Consider the following 16922-nt stretch of genomic DNA (forward strand, 5'->3'; position numbering starts at 1 on the left):
TAAAAAAAACTAAAAAATCTAAAAATCTAAATAAGCTAAAAAAGAAAAAAAAAGGAAAAAAATAAAGGAGAAAAACAAAACTAAAAAACGAATGTATATACAGACCGGGACACCGGGATACAAATGATGACCGGGACCCGGGACACAGGGAATATAAATGACGACCGGGACACAGGGACACAACTACAACGGGGACACCGGGGAAACAGGGGGATAACCTGACAATCTATTTATATGCAAAGACAATGGGACAGCAAAGAATGTTGTATATTCGCAAGTTTTACGTAGTTAAAACCATATATATATATATATATCTATATTCACAGGTGGGACATAGGGACACAACTACAATGGCGCGTAACTATTATGGCGCGTAACGACTTACGCGCGCGGGGGGGCTTGGGGGGGGCGCGAAGCGCCCCCACCAACTAGGTGTTGGGGTGGCGCGAAGCGCCACCCCAACAGCTAGTATATATATATATATATATATATATATATATATATATATATATATATATATATATATATATATATATATATATATATATATATATATATATATTATATACGAACTTTTAAATAAATATCAAAAGAATTATCTAGAAATACTTAAAGAAATTTTCAACTAATTTCGGAGGTTCGAGAATTGTTGCAGCGCCATTTATTTTGAATTGGGTTTCTAATTGAGCGGATTTTTTTTTTTTTTTTTAAATTAGCCACATGGTAAAGATGAATTCTATAATTGTTTAGTTCATTCAGGTTTTTTGCAATGTGTTAATATTTGTGATTTGGTAAAATTTATTATATTTAGTTTACCTATTGTTGCTAAAAAGAGGGATATATTAACAGGATAAGCTTGTTTTGGTGTTACTTGGTTGTTTTACATTTCCTGTTTTTTTCTTTCATAGACATGTATTTTGGGGGTGATACCTGACACGGGGATGCCATGGATCATCTGTGGTAGCCACAACACTGTGCTGGGTAGAGAATTTAAAGTGGCGAAACCCTATATAGGTCAGTGTATTCTCCTGATGAGCCCTTGTGTTGGGTTGTTGCCTCTGAATTATTTGTCTTTTTTATATTTTTTTTTCTATTGTTTGGTAAATGACGACTTATACTTATTGACGACATGACTGCCTGTCCATGGATTATTTTTATGGTTGATTGTGTATGGCTATGCTGTTTGACCTATGTGATTGTATGGATGAGTAGGGTTAAGGCCTCATTCAAGTGCTGGTCTATATTAATCACTAATTTAGGGAAACAGTCTTCCTTTTCTCTTTCTGTCTCTCTCTTTTTTTCTTCTTTTTTCTTTCTTTCTTTTTTTTTTCTTTTTTTTTGTGTTTGTGCTGTTGCATTGGTGATTTCTCTTTTCATGATATTATATATATATATATATATATATATATATATATATATATATATATATATATATATATCTATATATATAAAAATAAGTTGTCTGTGTGTGGATCTGTGGATCAGGTGACGTCATGTTTGTCCGCATATGACGTCTGAATTATTTCACACTAATACAAAAGAAGAAAAAAACTAAAAAAGGTAAAAACTACAAAAAAAAATAAAAAGAAAAAAAAACTAAAAAACTAAAAAAAACTAAAAAAAGGTAAAAATCTAATAACTAAAAAAAAAAAATGAAAAAAATAAAAAAAGGCAAAAACTACAAAAAAATAAAAACTAATAAAAAAACTAAAAAAGCTAAAAAACTAAAAAAACTAAAAAAAACTAAAAAAAGGTAAAAAACTAAAAAAAACTAAAAACTAAAAAAGAAAAAAACTAAAAAAAAGCAAAAAACTGAAAAATAAAAGAGAAAAAGAAAACTAAAAAAATATGAATAAATATATATAAAAATAAGTTGTTTGTGGGTTATGTCTGTCTGTCTGTCTGTCGAGTGACGTCGTGTTTGTCCGCATATGACGTCTGAATTATTTCACACTAATACAAAAGAAGAAAAAAAAAACTAAAAAAGATAAAAACTACAAAAAAAACTAAAAAGAAAAAAAACTAAAAAGCTAAAAAACTAAAAAAAACTAAAAAAAGGTAAAAAACTAAAAACTAAAAAAAACTGAAAAAACTAAAAAAAGGCAAAAACTAAAAAAAAACAACTAAAAACTAATAAAAAAACTAAAAAAGCTGAAAAACTAAATAAACTAAAAAACTAAAAAAGGTAAAAAACAAAAAAAAACTAAAAACTAAAAAAGAAAAAACTAAAAAAAAGGAAAAAACTGAAAAATAAGAGAAAAAGAAAACTAAAAAAATATTAATAAATATAAAAATAAATATAATATAAATTAGCAATCAACAAAGCACCAAGACACAAATGACGACCGGGACACAGGGAGTATAAATGACGACCGGGACACAGGGACATAACTACAAAGGGGACGCCGGGGTGCACAGGGGGATATATAAATGACGATGGCGACTCAGGGAATGGTCGATTAGCAATCACCATCAACAAAGCTCAAGGGCAATCATTAGAATCATGAGGTATAGATCTGAATACGGATTGTTTTCCCATGGACCATTATATGTTGCATGTTCAAGAGTCGGTAAACCTGACAATCTATTTATATGCACAGACAATGGGACAGCAAAGAATGTTGTATATTCGCAAGTTTTACGTAGTTAAAAACATATATATATATATATATATATATATATATATATATATATATATATATATATATATATATATATATATTCACAGGTGGGACATAGGGACACAACTACAATGGCGCGTAACGTACTTATCACTTGATATTTAAGTAAAAAAACAATGAGTACTTAATACTTCATACTTAAAGTAAAAATTTGGAGTACTTGTTGCAGTGCTGATTTCAACTATGTTTCTCGTGCTATTTGTGTTCCATTATAAAGTACTAGTGCTGAAGTGTACATACAGTTTTCCTTTCTTAAAATTTTTGTTTTATACAGTTTAAGTACTTAATACGCAAAAAATTGATGGCTGGACTGTGATAGTTATTATAGTTCAAATTTGTTTCTCAAATTATTGGTTTAGCATTATAGTGAACTAGCGTTCCAAACAGTGTACTTTTTGTGTTCCACTCTAGTTACCACGGTTAACTCGACTTTAGCATAATAGGTGCACACAAGCTACACTTAAAGAGTACGGGAAACTGATAAGAGAGGAAACAAGTTTATCTAAAAAAATATAATAATAATCAAAAAAGGGATCACAACACCAATTAAAATCCTAAAGCGAAGCATACAAACCCAAAAGATATAATTTATATTTATTTTAGTTATAGATTTCATCTTTTATTAACTTTTATTTTATTTTTGAACTTTTACCTTTGCATTTCAATTATCATCCTAATTTTGATAAATAAAGCTGAAATTAATTGAAAAGCTGGTTTTAAAGTTTGTTTAGCTTTACTGAATAATGCTGTAGTGAAATTGGCGCTAGTATTTTAAAATTTCTGTTATGGCAATGTTAAAGCAGTATAAACTACCTCCAACTGAATGTCCTATTTTTTTTCCTGGACTCGACTCAACGGGAGAATGAATCCATCCTCATAGTGGATTGGGACGTCACTTGTCAAGCTATCTAAATTAGCTTCATAAGAGGGTGGAGCATATTTTCATGTTTTTAGGAATTGCCATCTGCTACAAACTAATAAAATACGATACTTCTCCCATATTCTATATTGCCCAAATAAACATTTTTGAAAAAAACGACAAAAAAAAAAATATATCCATAACATACACATGTTTCTGTATTGGGTTAGGTGTGTATCATGTTGATAATCAGAGGCAAATAAGAAACAAATTAAATGCGGGAGTATACGATTATTATGATTCCATAAAAATAAATAACTAGGGCATGTCGATTGTGAGAATTCACCAAATAGGGGAATGCAGTAAGGATAGAAAATACTACTACTACTAACAACTCATTGCAGCACCAAACCACCTGAACCCAACACAGCTAGATACGCTCCTCCTCCATTCCAATCTATTCAAGCCACCCTTTTTAAACCCTCTCAAGGTGTCCCCATTTAACTTAAATCTTTCCTTACATCTTCCTATCCCATTCGGGGAAGACCCGCTTTTCGTTTAGCCCTTTACGGTTGACCAATAAGGACGATCTGTCATGCGCAGAATATGTATCATGTTGACAATGTGGAAATATACGATTACTGTCATCCTTCATTCGCAAATCATAGAAGATAAAAAAGAAAATTACTACTGCCTTCTTAAGTTTGGCGTTTTTAAGAGCGTTGTAGGTAGTTATTTTGAGCTTGAAAATACCGTCCCAGGACATAATTTTGGCTAACCTAACTAGTTGTCAAGAATGTGAAAAGTTCTTAATCTGCAATTTTGCCCTAAAATACTTTGAAACATGCTCCAAATTCAAATTTTTCTTTTCGGGCACTTTAAAATGTAGGAGGGGGTAATCATTCCCTAACTCTGTCATCAAAACTCTACAATACTTAGATTATCCTGATGATTCGAACGTCCTAGATGAAAATGTTAGCAAAAAGAAGCATTTTTAAAATGTTTCGAGTGCTCAAGGCGGATTTGTCTACAGATTGTTTTGGGTACCCGTCTATCCGACAGTATTTTAAAACAGTAAGCTGTATGAAAATGTGGTTCTATTCCGCTTTCTAGGGTTGTAATGAGAGAAAAAATGGGCCAAATTTAAAGCTTTGACGCTTCTAGGCCCAAAGTTTTTGCCGCTGCTTTTGGGGGGACTCAAAGATTTTCAGTAAAATCCCCGATAATTCGGGGATAGTGGAAGCACTGTGAAAGAGAGAGGTGATTGCGAACTCTCAGCTGCCATTCTTGGGAGATATCTGACAGTTTATAAGTGGCCATAGAGTTCCTGTGTTGTTTTAAAATCACTTTTCTATGAATAGGCAAAACGGCGGCTGAGTGCACCTGGCACTTTGACGATTATTCACATTAGTCAAGGTTTTGTTAAGGAAAAATCACTCAGTGATAGTTCATTTTACCTCCTGGTATTGTGCACTCCTAGGCCTATTGGTAAACACGGACCTGAGAGAAAGGTTGAGATGGCTAGGTCACGTTCTGCGAAAGAAAGATGACAGGTGGCTACAGATCGTCCTTTTCAGCCAAACATCTGTGACAAAAAGAAAAGCACGTCGTCCCCAAAAACGGTGGGAGGATGTCATAAGGAAGGATGAGAGGGGAATTAGAACTTCTCGGGAGGGTGTAAAGAGGAAGACTAAACAGATTAGGATGAAGGGGAAGTGTGAGTAGCTTTGTTCACCTCAGGCGGCTTGGTGCTACAGTGAGGTCTTAGTGGTAGCAGGAGTACCAGCTTTAGTTCAGCTAAATCTGCTTAACCTGAGAATATTTTTCCAAAATAGGTATTTTTATGTGCTGATGACGGTCGCTGTGTATGTGATCGAAATATCCAGAATTTATATAATTGTTTTTTTTTACTGTCTAATACAAGGATTTATTCCTGATTTGCACTGTTATTTTTTCTCAAGAATAATCTAGGCCTACTTTGGAGATTTGATTTTTACAAAACATAGTTCCAGATAATAAAAGAATTTTGAATAACTATTACTTACAGAGAAATTTCGCAATAGATTACTAATCTCGAGTTAACTAATTTGCTTTGAAATTTCCAGCTTGCTTAATAAAGTCATGAATAACTGCATTAAAATTAGTGTTGTTGCTTTTTTTCCTCAGCACCCCTTCTTCTTCCAATGCTAAAATACTAAAAAACCTAGTTTTGCCAGTTATTGATACTCTTGGGATCTTGGGATATCTGTGTTTATTTTTCCCCGCAGGAACGTACACAGAAGTACCAACACCAAGCCGAACGAGTTTTATAAATTTTAGTTGAAACAACAGATGGCAATTGAAGTACCACCGGCGTATCTTGATTAGCCCATGTTTGTCTCCCGACTCTTATGGAATTAACGTTTATAATTCAACAATAGAGCCAAAACGAAAAAAATATACACGTAAATCTTAGTAATTGATAACCCCTAAACTAAGATTGAAATTTCTTTTCATTGCCTACCTAAAGTACAAACTTAGCAGGTAATGACGACAGTGAAGAAATAGCGCGGGGAGCTAGAGGCACTAATATCGTCTCAGATTAATAGACTAAGGGGAAATAACGACACCAAGGTAAAAGCATAAATGATAGACATCTTTAGTTACATAGCATCAATTATATCACACATAAGTTTATCTTTAATACTACAACCACTGATATCAGTATCCTTGGGAATCTCCTCACCGCGAAGCGTATCTTGTTGGGGAATCAAGAGATGGTTCATTAACTCTAACTGAGATTCATCTGGCAGGGTTTGAGCTGCTTGTTGGAGTACATCTAAGGCTTGATCTAGATGGCGTTGAAAACGCTCTGCTGTTTCAATCCGCTGTCTTTTTTGCATCTCTAGCATAACTCGAAGCGTTTCACGGGCCTACAGGATAAATATACATTGAAATAGTAATCGATTGATTGAAAAATTTTAAAGCAACAAATAATTTTTTTCAAAAATGCTACCCTTTTCATAAATGTGACGGCAAGATTTCATATATTTGAATGAAACCAAAATTCCACTTTAGTTGCAGTCTGTTTAACTTCTAATCGAACGTGTTAGAAATCTCTTTCTTGGGGAGGCATAGGGGTTCCAAAGATCAAAGCAAAAAGATGTAGAACTTATTGAGTCTGTCGCTTCAACTCAGTAGGTAGGTATGCGTTTATTTCATCAAATAAAAATTACTAAAATTGCACTTACAATCAATAATATACTGCTCAATTTAAGGACCTAAAATGTCCCTGTTCAGCAGCAAAAATACAACAAATAAATGATAACTATTCATTCAAAATCAAAGAAATACGCAGAAAAAAAGAAAAAAAAGGGATAAAAATTTAATCAATATAATTTATAATTTATTCAAAAAATAATTTTTTATTCTTACTTTAAATAACATAAGATTTTCAGAACACCTTACACTCTCTGGAATTGAGTTCCAAATAACAACACCTACATGTTTAATCATAAACCCAGATCGCGTTGTATGCCTGATTTCACTAGTCAGCTGATCAGAGCTCCTAGGAGAATAATCGTGATAATTTGAATTATATCGATAAAATTTCTAAAATATTGAGGAGACAATCCATTTAAAACCTGGTATACAAAAATTAAAATCTGTTGAGATTTAATAAAATCAATATTCAAAATATCTAAATCTCTAAAACTATCTCTAGTACTACCACATGCAAGATACTCACCCAAACTTCTAATTGCCTTATTCTGCATAATCTGGACCCTTTTTACATGACTAGAAAAATTGCTTGCATACAATGGACAACCATACACTAAATAAGGATGGACAATTGAATAATAAATTGCTTTCAGGACATGTAGAGGAAAATAATTATGAAATCTTCTTACAATATCGACTCCGCGAGCCAATTTTGAAGATAAAACTTTGCAATGATGAATCCAACTAAAATTTACATCAAAATAAAATCCTAGATATCTACACTGAAAAACCTGACTAATGGAAACACCTTGTAAAAGAATACTATGACAGTTATTTACAACTTTACCAATACGACTAAATATCATATAATTAGTCTTCTCAGTATTCACTGCAAGAAAACTATGCTTTGTGAACTGAGATAAATTCTCCAAAGCTACATTAGTTATCTCTATAAGATCTTCGACAGATTCCCCAATCACTGTAAGCGCTGTGTCATCTGCGAATGATGTAACTACGGCACCAGGAATGTAAAAACGCATTGTATTCACAAAGTATTCACGAAGACTAATTGGCCATTACCCTCAGCTCTTAAGGGGAGGGGAAGGGTGACCAGTTTTTTTTCTTATTTTTGGGGGAGGGGGGTGGAAACATAAAAACAGTAGATTATTTTTCATTTTCCAAAAGAGGGCTAACAGCCAAATGTCAGTGAAGGAAGGACCCATCAACTTCCATATTTTTGTCATAATTTTCGTTTGTATGAAGTAGATTTACCAACTTATTTTTTTCCAAAAAAATGTTCACATTCAGTCCTAAAAATCAAAGAACAAAACTGAAAGAAACAATGAATGCACACCTACTTTGATGCTGTTAGAGATAGCAAACATTACGCCATGTGACACATGACCTATATTGTGCATTATTTTAAATCAAAATAGCATAATTTAAAGTCAATTTTTTGTTAAAAATTGTTAAGTTAATAGATTTTCTAATTATGTTTAAATCAGGTTTGCAATTCATTTCTCCCAACTATAACTTTTTTCAATTTACAATACGTTAGCACAGTTCATCAAAGAACCATAGCAAAGTAAAAAAAACTGTAAGTTTAAGTTCAGTTAATATCGTATAATATATAATATCGTATAATATATAATATCGTATAATATATAATATCGTCGACTGACGAAGAAAATGGGTTTCCTTTATTTTTAAGATAGACAAATCAAGTTTGTCAATTTTTATATCAAAAGCAAAAAATAGTCCAGCAGTAAAAGGCAAGTAAATTTTCTCATCAGTTGAAAGATCAGAAACTCCTTGACCGATCATCATAGATTTCTTTCTCGTAAGTTATTAACAATTTCATACTGTGACTTGCTGAAATCACCAGTTATGTCAAAAATGGAGTAAAAGAACAAAGAAAAAGCTTATTGATACAACGTTTACATATTTAACAGATTAGAACTAAACAAAAATCAAATACTTTTTCGGTTGAAATTATAAAGAGGGGTTTAAAATCCAAGGCCAAATAGAAATGACTCTCTGTGCGAAGGGGATACCACCCCCTTAATTCCCTGATCCTTCAGACAAACAATTAATCTATGAATGACTCAACAACAAGCTAAAGCGACCAGTCAGAACAAACACAGAATAAAAAAAGAACAAAGAACCCTTCTGGTAAATGAAATCAAGAAAAATAAAATAAGGTGATGAACCCAACACCAGCAACTAAAAACACGTCTTTAACTTTATGTACAAGTACTTCATATAACAAACTTTATAGTTTTTAATATATTCTTTATATGCCAATTTACCAGTCCCTGGCACCTAAAACATGATTTTAACTTTAGATAAAGAGAGTCTGACTTGTGATGTACTAAAAATTTAAGAATGTATATCAGTGTAAGATGGATAGCACTTGAGATTTCGAAAATTTAATTTCTATGTAAACAATATTATTACTTAATTGTTAATTGCCCCAAAGTAGATACTGTTGGTTAATTAACTACCAGGAATCTAAAAAGTAAACAAGAGCTAAGAGCTCATATGGCACTTGTGACGAGGCATGAAGAGCTAAGAGCCAAGAGATCATATGGTATGAGCTCTAACAAAGTTCTATGAATATAGATTGATTTAAAAGGAAAATAAGAGGTTTAATGCCGGTCAGGATTTAAAATAAGAGCTCTGAGTCACGATGTCCTTCTAAATATCAAAATTCATTAAGATCTGATCACCCACTCATACGTTAAAAGTACCTAATTTTTTCTATTTTTGCCTCTCCCTTTAGCCCCCCAGATGGTCAAATCTGGGAAAACGACTTTATCAAGTCAATTTGTGCAGCTCCCTGACAGGCCTACCAATTTTCATCGTCCTAGCACGTCCAGAAGCACCAAACTCGCCAGATCACTGAACCACTCCCCCCAACTCCCCCAAAGAGAGTGAATCCAGTACGGTTCCATCAATCACATATCAAGGACATTTGCTTATTCTATCCACCAAGCTTCATCCCGATTCCTCCACTCCAAGTGTTTTCCGATATTTCCCCCTTCAACTCCCCCCAATGTCAAAAGATCTGGTTGGAACTTGAAATAAGAGCTCTGAGACATGAATTCCTTCTAAATATCAAATTTGATTAAGATCCGATCACCAATTCGTAAGATAAAAATACCCCAGTTTTCAGGTTTTCCTAGAATTCCAGTTTCCCACTCCAATCCTCCCAATGTCACAGGATCTGGTCGGAATTTAAAATTAGAGCTTTAAAGCACAAGATCCTTCGAAATATCAAATTTCATTAAGATCTGGTCACCCTTTCGTAAGTTACAAATACCTCGATTTTCAAAATCACCCCCCCCCCCCAAATCCACCAAAGAGGGCAGATCCGGTCCGGTTATGTCAGTCACGTATCTTAGACAGGTTTTTATTCTTCCCATCCAGTTTCATCCTGATCTCACCGCTTTAAGTATTTTCAAAGATTTCCGGTGCCCCCAACTGCCTCCCCCCAATTACGCTGGATCCGGTTGAGATTTAAAATAAGAGATCTGAGTTATGAGGTCCTTCTAAATATGAAATTTCATTAAGATCCGATCACTCCTTCGTAAGTAGAAAATACGTCATTTTTTCTAATTTTTCAGAATTACTCCCCCCCCCCTCCAATCGAGCAGATCCATTCCAATTATGTAAATCACGTATCTAAGACTTCTGCTTATTTTCCCCGCCAAGTTTCATCCCGCTCCCTCCAATCTAAGCGTTTTCCATCATTTTAGGTTCCCCCACCCCAAACTCCCCCCAATGTCACCAGATCCGGTCGCAACTTAAAATAAAAGATTTGAGACACGATGTCCTTCTAAATATCAAATTTAATTGAGATCCGATCACCTGCCCGTAAGTTGAAAAGGGGAGATGTGGGTACCCTGGGACATTTTCAAGTGTAATGTCCAATATCTGGAGAACGCTTTGGCCAAATCGCCTGATTCTGCTACTCACTTAAGTGGAATTGCTTGGGCTTTCTCCCAGATTTTTTTTAGATTATTTTCTTAATCTATCTTTTTGGTACCAATGATTTTCCGAACCCTCCTCTTCTGTCCCAGAGTACCCTGACCCCAAGGTACTCTGGGACACGGTTAAGGGTACTCTGGGACACAGTGCACTTTTTGATCAAATTTCATTTATTACAAACCTATAGTCAACTTCAATGAAAATAAAAACATAATAAAAAAACTTGTAACATTATTCATTCAACGGGGAACTGCGAAAGGTCAATATCAAAAGTCAGGGCTTTCACAGCCCGTTCTGTGCCTCCACTAAGATTCGGTCTTGGTAGGCGTAACTCGATCTCATCTGTCGTGACAAAGGCTTCGTCCTTCGGCTGTGGAAATACGAATTTCCACGTAGGGACTTTCCGTTTTAGGAAGTTCACACTGTACCCTTCCAGTTCAATCTCTAAGACTTCACCAGCATAATACTTTGAACTTTTCTTACTGACGTACCTAACCAGTACAAAATCGCCAGGCTTTATCTCCGTTGGTTCTTTCACAGTCTCTTCCATGTCACTCAGGTGCAAAGAATCATCAGTGTCAGCACAGAGTTCAACAGAAGCAGCATCACTACTGTAGCTAAAATCTAAAGCCACCTTTGCTTGATCTCTTTTTTTATCTTGCTTTCTTTTCGTTATCTTCTTTTTTATTTTCCTTTGCTTCTTCCTTCTTTTTTCTCTTCAGGTCTCTCTGCCTCTCTGTTTCAAAAATGGCATCCTTAACGGGGGTTGCAGTCAAAATCTTGGACTGGCCAGGCTTCATTCCTCCTTTTTTTCTGAATATCAATTTGACGTTTAGGAAGGGGAAGTATTTGATCGAGCAGAACACAAACTGAACCACCAGCGCCCACTGACTCTCTGTCTCACAGCCCACTGTCCGCTTGCGTTGATGAGCTGCTCCCTGCGCCGACATTGATCTGCACTTCATCTGTCGGATCGCAGGGATTGCTGACGGGAGTCAGGGATGGAAGAAAGTCTGATTCTTCCCAGACAGTGGGATTAAACGGATGGATTCCTGGTTTAGAAAAACCACTCATTATGTTGAATGGGTTGAATGCTTTAGGGAAAGCAACCCCAAGAAGTTCAGAGATTTCGTATTCCGTGACTGGTCTTCCAGGATGGTTTCTTAGCCAGTTTTCAATAGCTTGGTAGAAATATGTTTTAAGTGGTGAATAGACGGTCACATCAAGGGGCTGCAGCCTGTTTGACGTGAGTGGAGGAAATGTCAGTATTTGCAACCCCATCTCTTTCGCAGCAGAAATGAAGCTGTAGCTCATGTGACTATCATGGTTGTCCATGAGAAAAAGGACTGGTTGCTCAGGAGAGCACCTTACGTACCTTTTAAAGTGCTTAAAGTAGCCAAGGAATAACTCGGTCGTCGTCTATGCATTTCCGGGCTTTCCACTGGCGACAGCTTTTGTCCCTGGTGGTGCCCCATCTAAGAGTCTTTCAACAACACGGGTCCTTCCAAAGATAAGGTAAGGAGGAATGAAGCTTCCCATCGCATTGATAGTTCCAACCATTGTAACTAGTTTTCCTCTTTCCTGTGATGTAGTTGCTCCTAGCCGCTTTACACCTTTAGGGCTAAGTACCTTCCGGCATTTCTGTTGAACATTCGATAAACCCGTCTCATCCATGTTGTAGATGCGGTCAGCTGGAAAATGGAACTTCGACTGTAGCTCTTCAAGATGTTTATAGAATGTGTCAATTTCAGCACGGTTGAAACCAAGGTTCGATGAAGGCTGGTGCTTTCCGGTCTCCTCAAGGAAATTCTTGTATGTCTCTCCATGAAACCTTTATACCAGTCTTCTCCTACTGCTTCATTGTCATCCCATGATTTAGGGTATTTCAGGGTGTTCGCCTTGGCAAATTCCCAAGCTAATTTCTTTGTCCGTTTTTTCGTAAGTCCGTAGTTCATTCGTGATGAAAGTAGAATATAAGATTCGAGTGAATCTTCCATTTCAGAAGAGAATACTTTTTTCACATCATAGCGTGGTGTGAAGCGAAATGCAACTTTTTCTTCGTCTGCCGACGCGGAATATGCCTTACAGTACCGAGAAAGTGTCGATTTCTGAACAGCATGCAGTGTTGCTGCAGTTCTGATTGGCATTCCATCTTTTAAGTGAGCCATTACAGCAGCCTTCATGTTTTCTTCGTCCCAGGCATAAAGAGAGGGATCAGACTTCCTCTTCCTAGGCATTCTGCAAAAAATGATACTTTTAGGAACGATAAGCAAAGAACCGTTTTTATTGTTGCCATGGCTAACACAGTTTGAAAGATTATCTGGTGTATATCAGGCAGTTCCGTCTCACAGTTTGACCTTTACATTACATTATCAGATGTTGAAATGAGGGTACCCTGGGACACAATGGACAAAAAGTGTCCCAGGGTACCCAGGAACACGTGTCCCAGAATACCCAAACAGGTAGCTCTCCACACAAACTTCATCTTCTGCCCCTAGATGGTAGTTCAGGTCAACCATTGAACAACATTTTGTAGCCTAAAGAAAACTACTTCAGACAAAAAAACATTCAATACCCTCCGACGAACTGTTCAAAAGATTTTTTGTAAAAACCAGGTCCTTTTTCTTACTCAAACACCCATAAAAAAACTCTTACCTAAAATATCTGATGAAAATGTTTCTCGATTTCTTCAGGAAAACACATGCATACTTACTGATAGATGGCACGTCGTTCGTCATTCAGGCGGGATTTTTGAACAATTTTTTTTCACAAAGGTACCATGTCCCATCTGACCCTTGTCCCATCTTCCCCACATCTCCCCAATACCTCATTTTTTTCTAATTTTTCAGAATTAGCCCCTCCCCAACTACCCCAAAGAGAGCAGATCCGTTCCGGTTATGTCAATAATGTATTTAGGACTTGTGCTTATTTTTCCACCAAGTTTCATCCCGATCACTCCACTCTAAGTGTTTTCCAAGTTTTAGGTTTCCCCCTCCCAACTCCCCCCCAAATGTCACCAGATCCGGTCGGGATTTAAAATAAGAGCTCTTAGACACGATATCCTTCTAAATATCAAATTTCATTGAGATCCGATCACCCGTTCGTAAGTTAAAAATACCTCGTTTTTCTAATTTTTCAGAATTAACCCCCCCCCCCAACTACCCCAAAGAGAGCGGATCCGTTCCGGTTACGTCAATCATGTATCTAGGACTTGTTATTATTTTCCCGCCAAGTTTCATCCCGATCCCTCCACTCTAAGTGTTTTCCAAGATTTTAGGTTTCCCCCTCCCAACTCCCCCTCCCCAATATCACCAGATCCGGTCGGGATTTAAAACAACAGCTCTGAGACACGATATCCTTCCAAACATCAAATTTCATTAAGATCTGATCAACCGTTCGTAAGTTAAAAATACTTCAATTTTTCTATTTTTTCCGAATTAACGGGCCCCCCACTCCCCTCCCAGATGGTAAAATTGGGAAAACGACTATTTCTAATTTAATCTGGTCCGGTCCCTGATACGCCTGCCAAATTTCATCGTCCTAGCTTACCTGGAAGTGCCCAAGTAGCAAAACCGGGTCCGACAGACCGACAGAATTTGCGATTGCTATATGTCACTTGGTTAATATCAAGTGTCATAAAAAAAGACTGCTAATAACTCATGAAAAAAAACTGGTGAGATGGTGCTGGTGCAATAATAGCCCCTTAGTATCAGGTAAATCGCATGTTATATATATGTTTGCATATGTTGCAACTAAAAAAAAAGAAAAAAAGAAAAGAAAAAGATAAGAAAGAAAATAAAGAAAAAATAATATATAAAAAAAGAAGTAAATCGTAAATGTATACTTGAACAGAAAGTTTCAATATTATTACTTGGTATCTACCAAGTGACATGTAGCGATCGCAAATTCTGTTGGTCTGTCGGTTCCGGTTTTGCTAGTTTAGGCACTTCCAGGTAAGCTAGGACGATGAAATTTGACAGGCGTATCAGAAACAACACCAGATTAAAGTAGAAATTGTCGTTTCCCCGATTCGACCATCTTGGGGGGGGGGGGGGAAGTGGGGGGACAGTTAAATTAGAAAAAATAGAAAAATAAGGTATTTTAAACTTACGAACAGGATATCGTGTCTCGGAGCTCTTATTTTAAATTCCGACTGGATCTGGCTACATTGGGGGGAGTTGGGTGGGGAACCTAAAATCTTGGAAAATGCTTAAAGTGGAGGGATCGGGATGAAACTTGGTGGAGAAAATAAGCAAAAGCCCTAGATACGTGATTGATATAATCGGAACGGACCCGCTCTATTTGAGGGATTGGGGGGGGGGGGGGGGGTAATTCTGAAAAATTAGAAAAAATGAGGTATTTTTAACTTACAAAGGAGTGATCGGATTTTAATGAAATCTCATATTTAGAAGGACCTCGTAACTCAGATCTCTTATTTTAAATCCCGACCGGATCCAGAGTCATTGGGAGGGGGAGGTGAAGTTGGGGGGGGAACCGGAAATCTTGGAAAACACTTAAAGCGGAGAGATCAGGATGAAATTTGGTGGGAAGAATAAAAAGTCCAAGATACGTGACTGACATAACTGGACCGGATACCCTCCGGATCCGGTGACATTGGGGGAGTTGGAGGGAGGGGAACCTAAAATCTTGAAAAACTCTTAGAGTGGAGGGATCGGGATGAAACTTGGTGGGAAAAATAATCTGAAGTCCTAGATACGTGATTGTCATAACCGGAGCGGATCCGCTCTATTTGGGAGAGTTTGAGGGGAGGGGGTTAATTCTGAGAATTAGAAAAAAATGAGGTATTTTTAACTTGCAAAGGAGTGATCGGATCTTAATGAAATTTCATATTTAGAAGGACATCGTAACTCAGATCTCTTATTTTAAATCCCGACCGTATCCAGCGTCATTGGGGGGGGGGGGGGGTACCGGAAATCTCGGAAAACACTTAAAGCGGGGAGATCACGATCAAACTTGGTGGGAAGAATAAAAATATGTCCAAGATACATGACTGACATAACCGGACAGGATGACTGACATACCAGGACAGGGGAGATCGGGATGAAACTTGATGGGAAGAATAAGCACAAGTTATAGATACGTGATTGACATAATTGGAACGGATCTGTTCTCTTTGGAGGAGCTGGGGGGGGTGTTGATTTGGAAAAATTAGAAAAATTGAGGTATTTTTGACTTAAGAACAGGATCTTAATGAAATTTGATATTTAGAAGTAACTCATGTCTTAGAGCTCTTTTTTTCAAATCTTGACCCGATCTGTTGACATTAGGGGGAGTTGGAGTGGGAAACCGGAAATCTTGGAAAACGCTTAGAGTGGAGAAATCGGGATGAAACTTGGTGGGTAGAATAAGCAAATGTCGTAGATACGTGATTGACGTAACCGTATTGGATCCACTCTTTTTGGGGGGGCTAGGGGGTGGGGTTCTGTGCTTTGGCAAGTTTGGTGCTTCTGGAAGTGCTAGGACGATGAAAATTGGTAGGCATGTCAGGGAGCTGCACAAATTGACTTGATAAAGTCGTTTTCCCCGATTAGACCATCTGGGGGCTGTAGGGAGAGGAAAAATTAGAAAAAAATGAGGCATTTATAACTTACGAGTGGGTGATCGGATCTTAATGAATTTTGATATTTAGAAGTATTTTTTTGGTACATTGGTACAGTTACATCAAGCAAAACAGCTTGATTTGCATATTCAACTAAAGTTTTACTTGTTTTAAGATTTACTTATTCATTTATATTAGTACCTGTTGTATGTTTTTTTCTGGAATTGTTTATTTCATTTCTGTTTGTTTTGGGTTTCATTTATTTTTTAATAGTGGTTTCTGGTCATTTTGGGTTTGACTTATTGTAGGTTTCTACTTATTCTTATCTTAAGTTTAATATGACTTTTACTTTCCTTTAGAAAAACTTTTCGGACAGTTTTTTTTTTAATTAATTTTGTTCGTTTTTGTTTGCCAAAGTTTCAAGTTTTTCAAAATTCTCTATTTCAAATAATTTTTCATTTCAAAATAAACTAACAGTTTGGGCAAGAACTAATAAAATTAAACCGAATATCTGATGTACTCTGATATTAATTGCTGAAAGCTAACCAGCTCAAGATTTTGTTTCACCCAGGGCTGGATTTAGAGCTTTTACGCTTTTAGGCCCTAGCATTTTTGCTACTCCGTTTTTGCA

At 36.3% G+C, this 16922-nt stretch overlaps 1 protein-coding gene across 1 annotated transcript in view; it reads right to left on the reverse strand.

The window, feature by feature from the left end:
• Positions 1-5928: 5928 nt before the first annotated feature.
• LOC136042878 (mediator of RNA polymerase II transcription subunit 7-like) overlaps positions 5929-16922 on the reverse strand; it is a 21115-nt gene continuing 10121 nt past the window's right edge. Inside the window, exon 3 of the mRNA XM_065727807.1 lies at positions 5929-6452. Within this exon, the coding sequence (XP_065583879.1) occupies positions 6183-6452 (270 nt within the window). The 3' untranslated portion in view covers positions 5929-6182. The remainder of the gene's footprint in view (positions 6453-16922) is intronic.

This window comes from Artemia franciscana, unplaced genomic scaffold (assembly GCF_032884065.1).
Source record: "Artemia franciscana unplaced genomic scaffold, ASM3288406v1 Scaffold_2305, whole genome shotgun sequence".
Lineage (NCBI taxonomy): Eukaryota > Metazoa > Arthropoda > Branchiopoda > Anostraca > Artemiidae > Artemia > Artemia franciscana.